Raw genomic sequence first — 15,726 nt, forward strand, 5'->3', positions numbered from 1 at the left:
CCTAAAAATCGGTTTGGTTCGGTCGGTTCAATCGGTTTTTCAAAAACCATTGACACCCTAATGAGAACAATGGGTTGCTGTTTGTTGATCGAATCCTTCGAGATTCTACAAAATATGAGGGCGATCGCTGGAAGAATCTAGACAATGAGAATTCCAATATCGTCTCCGCTTCATGAGACACTTCATCATGGTGCAAAGCCAAACCCAATGTATCGAATAGCTTCTGGACTTGTGGTTTTAGGGAGGAATTACAACCCTCATCATAAACTTTTCACGCAACGTTTGATAAGATAGAGACCCTCTTCCCAAACATTCTATGTGCGGTATACCTAGAATTGGTCAGGACAAACATCAAGGATTGAAAACTATATGGGATAGTAATGATTAGATTTGAAAGACGCAAGCTTATTATTTACTAGTTTAAGTATAAGAGAACTGTCACTCCCTGATTAGTGGGATAAAATTTAAAAAGTGAATCAATAGTTTAGTGGGTTAATTGACCAAATTTAAGTATGTCTAAAAAGTGATAACAACTGCTATTTTTTATGAACTTTAGAAGGTGGGCTATGTACGAGCCTAAATCTAATACCGTGACACCCCATGTAATTTTCTCTTCTTTTTATCTAGCTTCAAAGCCCATTTGTTGTAGGATCTTCAGTAAATAGTTCCAGTTGAGATGATCAAAGGACTCACATGAACCACTTGAATCAAAGAATCGTGTTGAGAATTGCAGTATGAATTCAAGAGTGAAAGGCCTCCAAATTTTTTACTATAATTATATAACTAGTCATTGGTATGTGTTTATAGTTGATAGCTTTGTATGCAAAAAATATGTATCACTTTCTTATTATATAATTGGGATAGGTTCTTTCAAGTTAATAAAATATTAGTCATTTGTTGCAATATAATATCTTGGTTCTTATTGTCAAAAAACTTAGGTAGATATGAAGATTTAAATAGTTTAATTAAAGTTCCAAAACATTAGACAAAGTTCATGAATATATAAGCAAATGATGAACTTTTCTATTTGTAACTTTGTGATACATATAGTAATTTTTTAGAGGTTATAAGAAAACTTTTGCTGAAAAATTAAAACTAATTGTAACTTGAAATAGTGAAAAAAAAAAACTTAATAATAGAAGATCCAATGCATTACTATGTCACTGTACAAGAAAATTATAGATATTATATTAGAAGACTTGGAAATGGTATTTAATTCTATACAGTATATAAAGTTTCTAATTATCATAAACAAAAGATTACAATTTTTTAGATTTTAGTTTGAGTTGCTCAAATGGCCGGGTGAAAAAAATTAGGTTTAGTTTTTAAATAGTTTAATTAAAAGCACATACAATGTTTAAAATTACACACCCTCCCAGTAACATTAGTTATTTATTTTTATTTTTTTTAAGAGCAAAATCAATATCTTTCTGGAGATAAAAAGCATACCAGGTGAACGAGGACAGTTTTTGCATAACCTAGGGAACTTTCCTCTAGGATTGGATCTTAACATTTGGTAGTAGTATTTTAGAAGAGAGTTCAAATTATATGGTCGATGGTGTAAGAAATTTTACCTAATCAGGGTACTAATAAAGTAACTAGTTTCTACGAAGCGGATCCAGGATTTAAATTCTATAAGATCGATTTTCTTATTCTTAGCATTAAACCTATTATACTTTTACAATTATGAGTTTATATCTACTGGTGAGTATTAGTTAAAATTTTATTAATTTTTTACACATAAATTTATATTCCGCGTCGAATGATAAGGTTCAATTGAACCCCTATCTAGAGTGCAAGATACGCCTCTGATAAGGTGTAACCTAGTAAAATTAGTAACTTACTATGTATCACATGTTAAAATTGTGTAAAAATTTTCATTCTGTCGGTATATATCTCATATCCCTCTACAAAGAAAGGCTCAAAAAGCGCCAAGAAATTGTTAGATCAAGGAAAATTTAGACGAATCGAATAAATGGACAGATGATGGAAAAGATGAAGCGTATTCAAGAGACGTTTGCATTTCTCTGAAGATTGATTCTGCTTTGATTTTGATAAAGAGATAAAGGAGAGTACATACTATTTTATTCAGAAACCTAGAATTAGAGACAGCAAATTTCAATCTTCCAGGATTGGCTAAATCATCAAAAATATGATATTCCAATCTTCTAAGATTGCACTATAATACATTTCATACATAAGTGGCAGAACAAAGCCGAGAAAACCCCAGTAAGAACTGCACGATACTGATGTCACGATAATGTGTATCATCTGTAGACGTATGTAGCTGAGATGCTAAGTTGATTTCTCAGATGATCACTCAACTAATAGTTATTATTTGCAGAAAGTCACTTTCTATGTTCAATGAAAAAGAAAGGTGATTTTATGAGATAATAACTATTAGTTGGGTGACCATCCGAGGAGCAACCCTTGAGATGCTCAGTGCATAAGGGCAACAGCAGCTTCTTGCACTAGAGGATGAACATGTACAAAATGCTCGGCTTCATGCTCCACTTGTTCCGAACACCGCTCCACATCCTTTCCTTCACTCATTTTCTTCACAAATGCGATAAACCGACTCCAGTTGTCTGGCTGGAAAAGATCTGGATTCATCCTCAGATAAGTAAATGCACACATTTCTCCATCATCAAATTCGCTGTCGATATTCAATGAGGATGCTTGGATGATCTGCTCATGTGCAAAATCATCATATCGGGGCAAAGCATTCTCACCAGCTAGTGGAACTTGAGCTTCCCGAGTGGCTAATGCTACCTGCCTAACCAACTTCTCAGGTGCACATTGTGCATCCTGTGGCTGCTCGTGATCTCGCATCTCAATACAAGTGAAGTTTAAAATAGCGCCGTGTTTGGCGAGCATCTGAGTGATCGGAAGGTAACCATCTCGGAAACGGGTATTGTAGTACCCTGCTGTGAGTTCAGGGGCATGGGACCGTGTTCCATAGTGCCAATGAATACCTGCAATCTTAACTGATATCTTGACGTCCTTGTTCTCGTATATAGCTTTGGCGGATTGCAATATTCTCTCGCCGTGGTCCAAAAGCATTTGAGAATACCATGTGAGGAAGAACTCACCGTATTGACAATCCCAACCACCACCTTCTTTCCTGAAAAAGTTTGTATCTTCGGGCCAGTTGTTATATTCACCTGCATCTGTGGGACCAGTATGGCCCCACTCAGACTTGCCAAATTCATCTGCCGCAGACTTTAAGCTGCTGAGCATGTACTGCAAGACACGGGGTTTGTTAGAACAACTCATCAGAGATGAGGCATTCAAAAATTTTGCACAAAGAAGTCGATGCATAACCTTGTCGTAACACTGAAAAGCTCCAATACCGGGAAATTTCCATACTCCATCTTTCTCAGGGTAGGATGGATAACGTAGCTCTCCAGCTGGACCCATGCCAACTTGAATTTCCTAGATTAAAAAAACCATTAGAGAAAAGTTTAAGCTTCCAATCTTTGGTCAGTGATCCAACATAGTTTAAAGGTTTAGAACATGTCTAAACTTACCACAATAGTGTCTCCTAGTAGATTCTCAAATCTATCTCTAAATGCTCTTATGAAGTCGGAGTAACATTGAACAGGGGTCCTTCCTTTAAGGACAGGAAGAGTATCACAACCAAGCGAGATATATTCAGAATTCCTCCTTCCCCATTGATCCGTATAAGCAAGGTCAGGATCCTTGTTGATCTCTTCAGTGACCCAACTTGGAAGAGGGATCCTAAAATATGAAAATTAACTATTAAGGAGGCAAGAAACAAATATAGGAGATAACGAAATATGTGGAATATTGTATTCTCCAGTTACAGGAATTGAGAAGTTAATCCACAAAAAACATGATTAATAATGTAACGATGAATTCTTTGTGGCTATATGTGTATGGAAGAGCTCTTTAAACGTGGATTCTACTGTTGACAAGATGGGATTACAATTAGCAGTTTCTAGAAGTTGCAGTAATCAAATCACTGATCAACATCCTCTTCCAATTTAAAACTTCCTAACAATGACTCTGCCATGTAGGTAACCAAAATATCAATGACTTTTTGATGTCTTCATGTTTTCCAGAAGACCAAGTTAACCAAATTCAGCCTGCTTGATATATTATAATCAAAAGTGTTTTGTTCAATTTGTTTTCTAGAAAAGGCCATAGATCTTCATGAAACAACGATAAAAGACAATTGCTTTATAGCATCCTTGTAACATATGGCAACTACTCCTTTAATTCTAAGCAAAATAGACTAATGAATGAAACGAGAAACTTTTACATGTTTCCTATAATGTTTAATTAGGGTCTATCGGGAACATTCCCTCTACCCCACAAAGGTACGGGTAAGGTCTGCGCATATCCTACCCTCCTCAGACCCCACTTGTGGGATTACACTGGGTACGCTGTTGTTGTTATTGTTGTTGTCCTATAATGTTTAATTAAACACAAAAAAATAAATTTCATGTTTCCTCTAATGATTTAAGGACAAGATTATGCAACTTTTTGTTTGTGTTCCCCTTTCTCCCTTGTTCCACTTCCTCACATCCAATGAATCAGCTATCAAAAAGTACTCCTACTTAAAAATGGATGTATTTAAATTATATACACTACATTACTAAATGTTCTAATAATAGTCACTTACAAAGAAGAAAAAAAGTAAATTAGCTTCTTCAACTAACTCCAGCTTGAATCAATGAGTCATATGTGAATTGTGAAGCAATGCAAGTTGAAAACAGCTCGAAAATACGATTTCTCGATATTGCTAAAGAAATATAGCAACACGAAATTACTAACAGAATAGAATATGAGTAACTAATTATGTACTCACGTGCAAGAGTCACCAACGTTTCCGCCACACTGATGAAAGGACATCACAGCCTGAACTTTAAGCCCTTGCTTCTTCGCCATTTCCAGTAACTCCACATAACCACTCCAATTGTACTCTCCCGGCGCGTCTCTCTCAACCAAGCCCCACCACACATCCATCATTATCCCTTCCACTCCAGCACTCTTCAGTGCCTGTAAACTCGCCTTCATCGCCTTTTTTCTATTCACCGTGTTGTCCATTTTCACACTGTCCAACGGCATCATCACGAATACCTGAAGGGAAAATATATATAATTCATAAACTAATAAAAAAAAAAATGAATGCACTCTACAATGTGCACTCTATAAGTACGTAGAACGTACTAAAATGACCTTTAATCTTATGGTCTGAAACATATTATATGAAAAGTTAAAATTAAATAGCTGCCAAAAAATGAAAGAAACATTCCTTTTTACACAGATTAAAAAAGAAAGTCAGACAAACAAATTACAACGGAGGGAGTGACTAGCAGCACCCCCATTTACAATAGTACAGATCTACTTTAACTCAAAACATATTCCTATATTCCAATCTAATTTGACTATAAATCCTAATTAAACATGAATTAAAATATAAAATCCTAACCAATTTCGATTTCCTACAACCTTTAATTTTTTATTTTTTTTTCAACACACTACTAGGAACAGAGGCTTTTCTGTAACACCCCGTAGTTTCGGACGAAGGTTTAACCAACAAGATGATAATATAATGGAACCAATATGAAGGTATGATGTATATGACATGTTGGCGAGTAAGAAGTAATATTTAAATTTAATGATTCTAAATGAGTTTTCAAAGACATTTGAGGTAGGAGGTGAAAGTTGTCAAGGAAAGCAAGGTATATATCGTGTGTCGGGCAAGAATTACGAGTATCGAGTTAATGATAGCTTAATGACATTTTAGAGAAGAGTTATAATTTCCCTTATATTGGTAACAAAGTGTTAAGTAGGTTTCAAGAAGGACCCATAAGCCAAATATGTGCATAAGCCATCCAAAAGGATGATTTAAGGAAAACATTTTCGGATGATTCGACTTGTAGGGGCAATAACGTCATTATAAGTTTAGACTTTGGGAAAGCTTCCTTGATAAAAGTTGTAGCCCTTTGAAATATCTTTCCAACGGTGTATTATGAGTCTTAAACAGAGCTTCGTACAAAGAGTTATGCCTATTTTACCGAACGCTGTGTAGAACCGACACCCGTAGCTTCTCGGGGCTCGTGAGGGCGCGTGAGAGAGCGCGCGATGGTCCCGCTTCGCGGACCAATCGCGCAACTCTGAGTTTTTAGCTGCAGAATGTTGCGCGATGAGCCTGCATCGCGGAACCATCGAGAAACAGGTCAATTTCGGGTCAAAAGTCGGGTTTACGCGTGTTTTTGTTATATTTGGGGTTTGGGGTTTAGTTCCCCAGCCCCCCATTTCACGAAAATTCTCTCTAAAACTCAGAGACAACAAGTCCCAAACCTCAAGATCTTCCAAGGTAAGCCTATTCTAATTATTCTAAGTCAATTCTAAAATATATCCTTGTAATCTAAGCAAGAAATCATTGTTCATAAACTAGGGTTTTCAAGAAAACCCATCTCAAGGTTCAAGAACCAAGATTTTTGGAAATCTTCTTCAAGTTCAAATCTTTAATTCAAGTTCGGAGTATTACCAGATATGTAGAGTTACTATCTACGTGTGAGAACATCATTGTTCTTCCCCACGCCTCATAATCCATAAAATTATGATTCTCTACAAAACTAGGGTTTCAATACCATGCTCATAATAACCCTAGGTCCATGTCTATGATTATATTATGCATGAATTGTTATAATTCCATCATTGAGTTCTTAATATTTCTTTATAATTATTGAGAATCCGTCCGTAATCTATGAAAACCCATATCTTGTATTCCATGGGTTCTTGCATGCATGTTTTTGACTAAGAATGATTATTTCATGAATATCCTACATATCTACAAGTTTTCATACAAATGTATTACATAATTACTTTCATGCTATGATACAAGATACATACTCTCTAAATACAAGTTATTTTATGAAACCATGTTTACAAGTTATCTCATGAAACCATGTTTACAAGTTATTTCGTGAAATCATGATTTCAAGACAAGTACAAGTTAGTTCACGAAAATCACGGGCTTCTTAGCCAATTATGTTATGTTCATATTTTTGGGAGTTGCTGTAATTACCGAGGAGGGCTTCAGATAGCCTGAAACTACGTAGCCACCGTAGGATGAGGACGCGGGTTCGATACCCGTAGCTCTGCAAAGTGAAGATGGCATAGTTGTGCGATCCGTCTGCGACCCAAGTCATACAATGCCCCAATATGTCAAGCATGCATGTCATGGAGGGCAGTGGTTCCCAGATGCTCCACTGCAGTCTCACAGTTTGGTTCCCAGATGCTCCAGCTGTGGGCCCTCACATTTTCTCACCGACAATCAATGAGAAATTTATGTTATAAAACTTTCCCACCTCATTTCTACCAAAGCAGGTGGAAAACAGAATCCATTGAACCCAAAAAAAAAAAAAATACATTTAGTCATTTGCACATCCTTACGAAACTACTCACTCCAAGGAAAAAAAAAATGTAAATTAACTAAATTACTCCTAATTAAGTAAACATTAAAATTTAATCACATAACACTTAATATGGACAAATTTGAAAAGATAAGGTAAATTATTTTTTGATTTAATAACTGGACACTTTTTTTTTTACTCAAGAAAACAAAGCTAAGTGAATATTATTTGATCCCCTTTTCTAGCTGATTCAATTAAAATATATGTGAAAATTTTCACTTTTAACATTTTTCTAAATTCAGTGATTTTTTTACCGGCACTCCTTTTCCCTTCTTCTCCGGCAAGTTCCCTGATTTATAATCCGTCGTCAACGACAATGCATCACGCGCCTCCATGAGCGCGTGAGATGCTGCCGGACTCATAGGTGGTGACAATGGATACACAACACTGTCTATTAATTCATTTCCTGATTTTTGTACTGATACTTGAAGATTTGTAGCTTGAGATGTTCGTAATGCTGACGTGGCAACACCTCCCGTTTCCGATGATAATGCTCCGATATGGTGAGTCAAACTCATAGCCATACTACTATGAGATTTGCAATATAATTAAAATGTGTGAGAGATGGAATGAAAATAAGAGCAATTTTGGAGTCTTAAGGTATTTTTCTTACAGTTGAGTTATGGAGATATTATTGATGAGAGGAGAAAAAGAAATATTTATAATCATGCACAAGTTACAGATAAGATTTTTTAAAAATTACTAATCGCTCAATTTTCGTGATACTTTTCATTTTCTGAAATTCAAATTGTTTCTTGATCAATATTTTAAAATGCATTTTATTAACAAATTGATACTAGACTCCTCAGTTTCAAAATATTTATTTAATTTTGTCTTGATATAAAATTTAAGAAAGTAAAGAAAATTTTTGAATCTTGTGGTATTGAATTAAAGATATGTAGAATGTGTACTAAAATGTCCTTTGATCTTATGGTCTTAAACATATCATGTGCAGGTTAAAATTCATGAGTTGCCAAAAAAAAAAAAAAACCTTTTATTTCTAAACAGACTAAAAAAGAAAGTAAGACATACATCTTGAAACGGAAGGAGTAACCTGTACTTCCTTCATCCCAATTTTAGGGTCTTACTTTCTTTTTTCCTCAGTTCCATTTTTTTTCTATATTTACTAGGTTAATTATATAAACATACTACCTGATAAATTTAAAATCATAAGATTTAAAGAACATTTTAGTACTATATTACGTTCGTTTTTAATTTAAGATCACAAGATTCAAGAGTTTCATTTTATTCCTTAAACTTTGTGTCTACTCAAAGTGATCATAGTAGTACCTTCAATGTATTTTTCAAATATATAAATTTTGATTTAAAAATATTGAGTTAATCTAATACTCCCTCGTTCACTTTTACTTATCCACTTTTGATTTCGCACATCCCTTAAGAATTAATAAATTACTCCCTCCATCCCAAAAAGATTTTTTAGTTTGACTTGGCACAAAGTTTAAGAAACAAAGAAAGACTTTTGAAACGTTTGTCCAAACTAAGCCTTAGATATTTGTATAGCTGTAAATCATTTCATAAAGTTAACTTCTTTCTAAATATAGAAATGTGTCATTTTTTTGGGACAGATTAAAAAGGAAAGGAAGATAATCTTTTTGGGACAAAAAGATGATGTATTGTATTATAATACCCATATTAATTGGTGTATAGTCTCATTGGACTTGAAAAAAAATTTTAAAATGAATAATTGATGGTAATGGTAAAACAAGGAAAAAATAAGTATTGTCTTCTCTTGATATGCTAATGAACAAGTACTCCCTCCGTTCACTTTTACTTGTCATGTTTTAATTTTTCACGCTATTTAAGAAATAATAATTAAAATAGGTATTTTATCACAATACCCCTATTAAATAGTGTATAATTGTATTGGGGTTGAAAAAATAATTTAAAATGAGTAATAAATGCTAAGGGTAAAATAAAAAAAAAATTGTCTTACCTTGATATGTGAAAATTGACAAGTAAAAATAAAAATCTATAAAAGGGATAGTGGGCAAGTAAAAGTGAACGGAGGGAGTAAAAGTGAAAATTTATTTTTAGTATAGTGAACAAGTAAAAGTGAACAGAGGGAGTAGAATTTAACTTCAAAGTTTAGTCAAATACATTATGAAAAAAACAAAAATTATCACATAAATTGAGACTGAGAGTGTTTATCTTTAATTTCGTTTTGCCACGTGTATAATTAGGATAAGTGGGAAGCATCATAGGCTGCGGAGGTGACGGCTCCAATTTCGTGGCTCACATGAAGTGGACGGTGGGATCCTCTATGCGCGTGCACACTCCACTTCGTATTAACGTGATCGTATAAAAAGTACATTTGGGTGTTCGCCAAATCATACCCAATTCATTTTGAATGGCAAAATGTCCCTAAACTTGCCCCTAATTTTTATTAGGTAAAATTACTCAAATGGCTACGTTATGGTAGTTTTCTATCATTTATAACTATCCTTTTAAATATTATCATTTATAGTTATGTTTTTTCAAATTATTTTGTAAAGGTTATTTTGTAAATTTTTCTATATATTTGTGTATTTTGTTCAAATTAGTTCCATCAGTTCATCTAGTTTCAAATACACGAGTGACGCAAATACATGATAAGTTTCCTATATATTTATGTATTTTGTTCAAATTAATCTCATCAAATGCATGGGTGATGCAAATTATTACTTACACAAATACATGAGATTTAAAATAAAATATATGGGACTTGATTGGAAACTTCAAATACATAAGTTATCTATCAAATACATGGGTAAATAAAAAACGAAATCAATATTGAAAACTTTAAATACATTACCACTAAATACATGGGTGATGCAAATTGTTACTCACACAAATACATGATATTTAATATAAAATACATGGAGTTTGATTGAAAACTCCAAATATATTAGTTATGCTATCAAATACATGAGTAAATAAAAAACAAAATCAATATTGAAAACTTCAAAGACATTGGCTGTTGAATGTTTTCAAATTCTGAACTTTTGATGTTTTACGTTTGAATGTTGAAGATTGGATGAAGGAATAGAAAACGATTATGGAAAAGAAACCTAAAATCTGATTTTGTGGAAGAGTATGGTAAAAAATACCAATTGATAACTAAGGGCTCGTTTGGATGGAAACAACTTATCCTGGGATAACTAATCCCGGGATTAGCTATTCCACCCTCAAGATGGGATAAAAAAATAATCTAATCCCAGAATTAGTTATCTCGAGTTTTTTTTCAACCAACCGTGGGATAAGGCGGTACTAATTTTTATCCTGAGACTATTTTTCTCTATCCGTCATACCTGTCACGACCCAACTAGGGGCCGCGACGGGTACCCGATACTCGTACCGAGCACCCCTTATCTCACTTCTTCTTCTTATTACTAAGTGAGCCGTATGAACACTAGCATTTTTTTTCCTTAACATTATCGTTAATAACATACTTATAAACAAGTAAGAGTAATATACATCACCGACATATTACACGGCGACAAGGACAACTAGGCTATGAAACATCTGACTGTACATATCTGTCTACGAGCCTCTAAACAAGATACATGTAATTACAAGTAGCTGCCTTTGCTGTGTCTAAATATATACACAAAGTAGTACCCAAAACAGAAGCTCCGGAGCAACTGGAGCGCCTCTCGATGTACTGCTGAAAGAGCTCCTAGGAGTCGAACCCGTCAACCCCGTTGTCCGCGCGTGCACGAGACGCACGAAGAAAAGGGGTCAGTACGAGCAGTCCGAGTATGTAAGCCATGAAAAATAATATAATGAAGCATGTAACATATGAGCAGCAACATGTGGGATCACGCGCATCATACAACGAGATAAGAGGGATAACCCGTACCGTAAGTGCCTCTCGTGCGAATGTCATGCTTGCTTATTTTTCCTTTTAAAAAAAACATTTCTTGTCATATACATATGAAAATAGAACATGTCATAGCGCCGAAATATGTCGGCTCGCCCACATATGTCCCGCGTCCGGGCATCCCGCGTCCGGGATGGAATTACGCCAATCGACTGTGGCAATGCGTCTATAGCGCAACATGTGTCCCTTCCCCATTTTTCCCATTTACATATACGTATCATATACATATCATATACATATCATATAAGCAGCATGCATAAGAACCCAAAGAAAGTCATGTGTCTATCAGAGTGACGTAAGGTCGGTAGCCCCCGATTACCTTATGGAATAACCATGGTCGCTTCGTGCTCACCTCGAAGGAACAATCATTATAAGGCGAGGATACCAATGAAGAGCAACACCACGAGAAAACATAAAATAAGATTATAAGGCATCTATGAGAGAAGTAGCGGGAACCTATGCGCACGTACATCGAGACTCGAGTGACGAACATAAAAACATGATCATTATATCTCATTGGATCATCCACGAAGATTTCATGGCATTCCGATTTCATTTACAAAAGTTACGGACGTTTGGACATTACTTTACATTAAAGCGTAAGTTATTTAATTCAATTCTACTGAATGAAAAAGGATAAATTTAGGTGTCGTTTCCGAGGAGTGGGACTTTCCCCGAGGGTCGAATTTCGACCTATCATAACTAGGACATGCCAAGAGAAGGAGAGGTGGACTTTACATACCTTTTCCACTTCGTACACGTCTCCAAAATTAAGTCTCAAGTTCACCAAAATCTACAATTTGGTCACATTTACCAAATGTTAATTGTAAGGCTTTAAGATTTCAATCTTAACCAATACTTGTCTACAAAAATTTGGGCAAAGATTCCCCTATACGTATAACATCCCCGAGATTTAATCTCCTCTCCAACATGTCAACAACAACAACCAACAACACCAACAACATCAACAATCAAATTAGAACACATTCTAGTATGAATATTCTTCTTTCCAACATAGCGACAACTCTCAATCTCACTTCGCACTTCCAAACTAATATCAATGTTTTCATATCCATTTATTAATCAAGATCATTCCAGTACAATTCGGAAGCATTTCATATCATTCTAAAAAATATTTACAAAATATACAAAAATTTCACCAAAACCATAATTCATCCGAAACTTTCAATTTTTGACATAAATATTCATAACACACTTTCATCTTCCAATTTCATTAACAATAATCATAATTTGCACCTTAACAATTTCATTTTCATAATTACATAAAAACTACATTAAAATCACATAAGTTCCTATAACCATTTTCAACAATTTTTCATGCCAACTTAAACCATTTTTCCTCCATTTCCATCACAAGGCTTCAACAACACAATTAATATAACAAATAAAATTTTAACCATCCCTTTCCATACATACCATTTTCGGCCATACATATATATATATCCATAACACAAAATTTTCATACTCTACATTCCTTTCCACATTCCACAACACCTATATATATTTCTTCCAAGACAAAAGGAGTGAAATCTTACCTTTTCTTCTTAGCTTCACAAGTTGGCTTGGGTTGTAAATGATGAAAACAAGTGATTTATTGACTCCAACAACAATTCCACGTTAACAAGGACCCTTCAATTAGTAGGTTTGCTAGAAAGGAATATTTTTTTGGATCAAGTTTCTTGGTCTTCTTTTTCTCCCTCTTTGGCTGAATATGGGGTGGTCTTTATTTTTCTTGAAGCTTCTTGGCTTTTCTCTTGGTTGAAGATGAATTATTCATCTTTTAATTCCCTATATTAAACCCCATATGGGCCTTTTTTAATGACCATGGCCGAATGGCCCCTATTGGGCCTCTTTTTTTTTTTTTTTTTTTTCATGGGCCTAACCCGGTTGGCCCCGAGTTGGGCCGAGCCCACTGACCTTTTGATCTTAAAACATCCATATCTCCTTGTACCGACGTCACCTGGGAACCCACGACCTATAGTTGAAAAGATAATTCAATTATCTACAACTTATATTTCTTGGTATTTTCCCAAATTCCGAACTTATAATATCATTTTTGCCCCTCAAAGTCAGGTCACCCGAAAACGTTTTCTTAAAAATATTCGTTTGGAGGGCTTCCACTTTGATTTGGCCCAAGGGTCCTTCATGAGTTGTGTTTAACTTTACATATGTGATTCATATAACTTGTCACATGTTCCAAAAAATCTTGACGTGTGGGCCCCACCTCAGCTTACAAATAATCCGACTTTCAAAAATACGGGATATAACATCCTCCCCCCTTTAGAACATTCGTCCTCGAATGTTGAACTAGCCTTATAGGGTATTATCGTAATTCGGGGAGGTATCTCTTATGGCTGTGATACAGTCACTTAACACGTTCGTTTTAGAAGCTTTGGTTGCCTGTAGGCCATAGGCCGATTCTGAATCAGCCGATTGGTGACTTATATCTCCTTGCTATATAACACTTCATAGGATGCCGTCCCGGTTGTCTTTTTATATCTGTTGATCTTTTTCAGGTATTTTCCCGGGTTGCTCTCTATATTTGCGTCACATTGCACCCGTCGCCAACTTGTTTCCATGTCTTTCCGTACTTGCATAATATGCCAACCTATCCCAAATTCTTGTTGTCACGACCCGACTAGGGGGCCGCGACGGGCACCCGGTGCTACCCCCACCCGGGCACCCCTTCGCATACATTTACATAACATCTAGGTGAGCCATAATCTTTTCATGCATTCTAATCATACACCATAAAGTCCCGTTGGACGACAATCATCATATATCATGTCACGGGCGTACGTGCCACAACAACGTACATGGGCCGACGAGGCCGGCAAAATGATATACAAAAATATATGAGCCGACAAGGCCGGACACATCTATCCACGTACACGTGACTACGAGCCTCCCAAGAGTATGACATATCATATGAGCGGGACGGGACCCGCGCTATGCCCATAATTATGTACACAAAAGAATGAGTACCAAAAGCTACGGCTCGAAGAAATGGAGCTCGTTGTGCGACCTCCGAATAGCAGCTATGGGTCAAGTCTGTCTCCCTGTGCACCTGCGGGCATGACGCAGCGTCCACAAACAAAAGGACGTCAGTACGAAGAATGTACTGAGTATGTAAAGCATGATCAACATCAATATAGAAGCATAGTAGACAACATATGCGGCAACATAGAAGGGAAGACGACAATACCATCATCGTGACACTTACTAGCTTTCCGTGGGCTTTCCCTTTCTCATATATATTATGTACACACGTGTCATAAATCCATAGTCCATAATAGTACTCGTACCATAATTGTGCTCATATTCGTGTTCATATACATAGTCTTATCACATTCATATATATTATATACATAGTATATATATACATATATACACATATATATATACATGGCGTACCCGACCACGGTTCGGTGTTTTGTACATAATTGGCCAACCAAAGGCTCAAGGTTATACGTACTGGGCCCTACCAAGGCTCGGTGTTATCCGTACCGGCCTACCAAGGCTCGGTGTTATCCGTACACAGCCTACACGAGGCTCAGTGTTATCCGTACCTTCTGCATGTGTGCGCGCGTTACGTCGTCGTATGCATACTCGGTATAAATATTCATACATATATATATAAACATATACTCTGCACTCGCACCATAGGCTCGAGGTTTCATTATAGCCTTTCATAGGCACACATACGTCTAATAGCCCGTAGGCACCTTTTCCATCATTATTATTATCATCATCATTATAGGCTTACTCGTCGCATGAGGTGCGTAGTACAATCGTAGTACATATCAAGGATCGTGAGCTTATGAGCTCGGAATATCAATCATTTGAAAACAACATACTCATATAGAGGAATTAGGAAATCAGCCAAGAACCATGCCTTATGAAAGAAGGGTTAGCCTCACATACCTTTTTGTCGCACTATTCTATGCTTGTACGACTCCCTCCAATGATAGCGTTTAAACCTTCATTAATATCATAACAATGGCCATTAGTCATTCACGTTATACACGTTATCTAGGTTTCTCAAATTGGCTTCTAATTCACCCATATTCATGGTCATAATACCCAACTTCGTCCATTCGTCTAAGGTGTCTAGTTCATGTTCTTAATACCATTTATAACACATTTATCTCACAACCCAACAACATTCATGATTCAATTCCAACTATGTCTCAAAACGTCACTATTCATCATTCATAACCCATTTTGCTATTCTCTTTTAATGACAAAGTATTTCAACTCCCAAATACCTTAAACAACATATAAATATCATGAATCTTACCTTAGATGTTTTATGAACAAGCCTTGGTTGCTAATACTCCTCTTTGAGCAAAACCACTAGTTTTTCTCCATTTG

At 35.8% G+C, this 15,726-nt stretch overlaps 1 protein-coding gene across 1 annotated transcript; it reads right to left on the bottom strand.

Annotated features, from left to right (window-relative positions):
* Nucleotides 1-2,156: 2,156 nt before the first annotated feature.
* Nucleotides 2,157-8,072, bottom strand: LOC132068278 (beta-amylase 1, chloroplastic-like). Its single transcript, XM_059461817.1, has 5 exons — nt 7,706-8,072; nt 4,835-5,106; nt 3,531-3,741; nt 3,325-3,435; nt 2,157-3,243 (listed from the first exon to the last, which is right to left on the bottom strand). Exons 1-5 carry the CDS (start codon nt 7,973-7,975, stop codon nt 2,440-2,442), a joined length of 1,668 nt encoding a protein of 555 aa, XP_059317800.1. The 5' UTR covers nt 7,976-8,072; the 3' UTR covers nt 2,157-2,439.
* Between the last annotated feature and the right edge of the window lie 7,654 nt (nt 8,073-15,726).

The sequence above is a fragment of the Lycium ferocissimum genome, chromosome 8 (assembly GCF_029784015.1).
Source record: "Lycium ferocissimum isolate CSIRO_LF1 chromosome 8, AGI_CSIRO_Lferr_CH_V1, whole genome shotgun sequence".
Classification (NCBI taxonomy): Eukaryota; Viridiplantae; Streptophyta; class Magnoliopsida; order Solanales; family Solanaceae; genus Lycium; species Lycium ferocissimum.

What these genes read in the sequence shown, in the direction of transcription:
- LOC132068278 (XM_059461817.1), bottom strand. Translation starts at nt 7,975, where the DNA reads ATGGCTATGAGTTTGACTCACCATATCGGAGCATTATCATCGGAAACG. An exon ending in AGAAGGGAAAAGGAGTGCCG is followed by an intron (nt 5,107 to 7,705) that starts GTAAAAAAATCA and finishes TTTTCCCTTCAG; the next exon opens with GTATTCGTGATGATGCCGTT. An exon ending in AACGTTGGTGACTCTTGCAC is followed by an intron (nt 3,742 to 4,834) that starts GTGAGTACATAA and finishes TTCATATTTTAG; the next exon opens with GATCCCTCTTCCAAGTTGGG.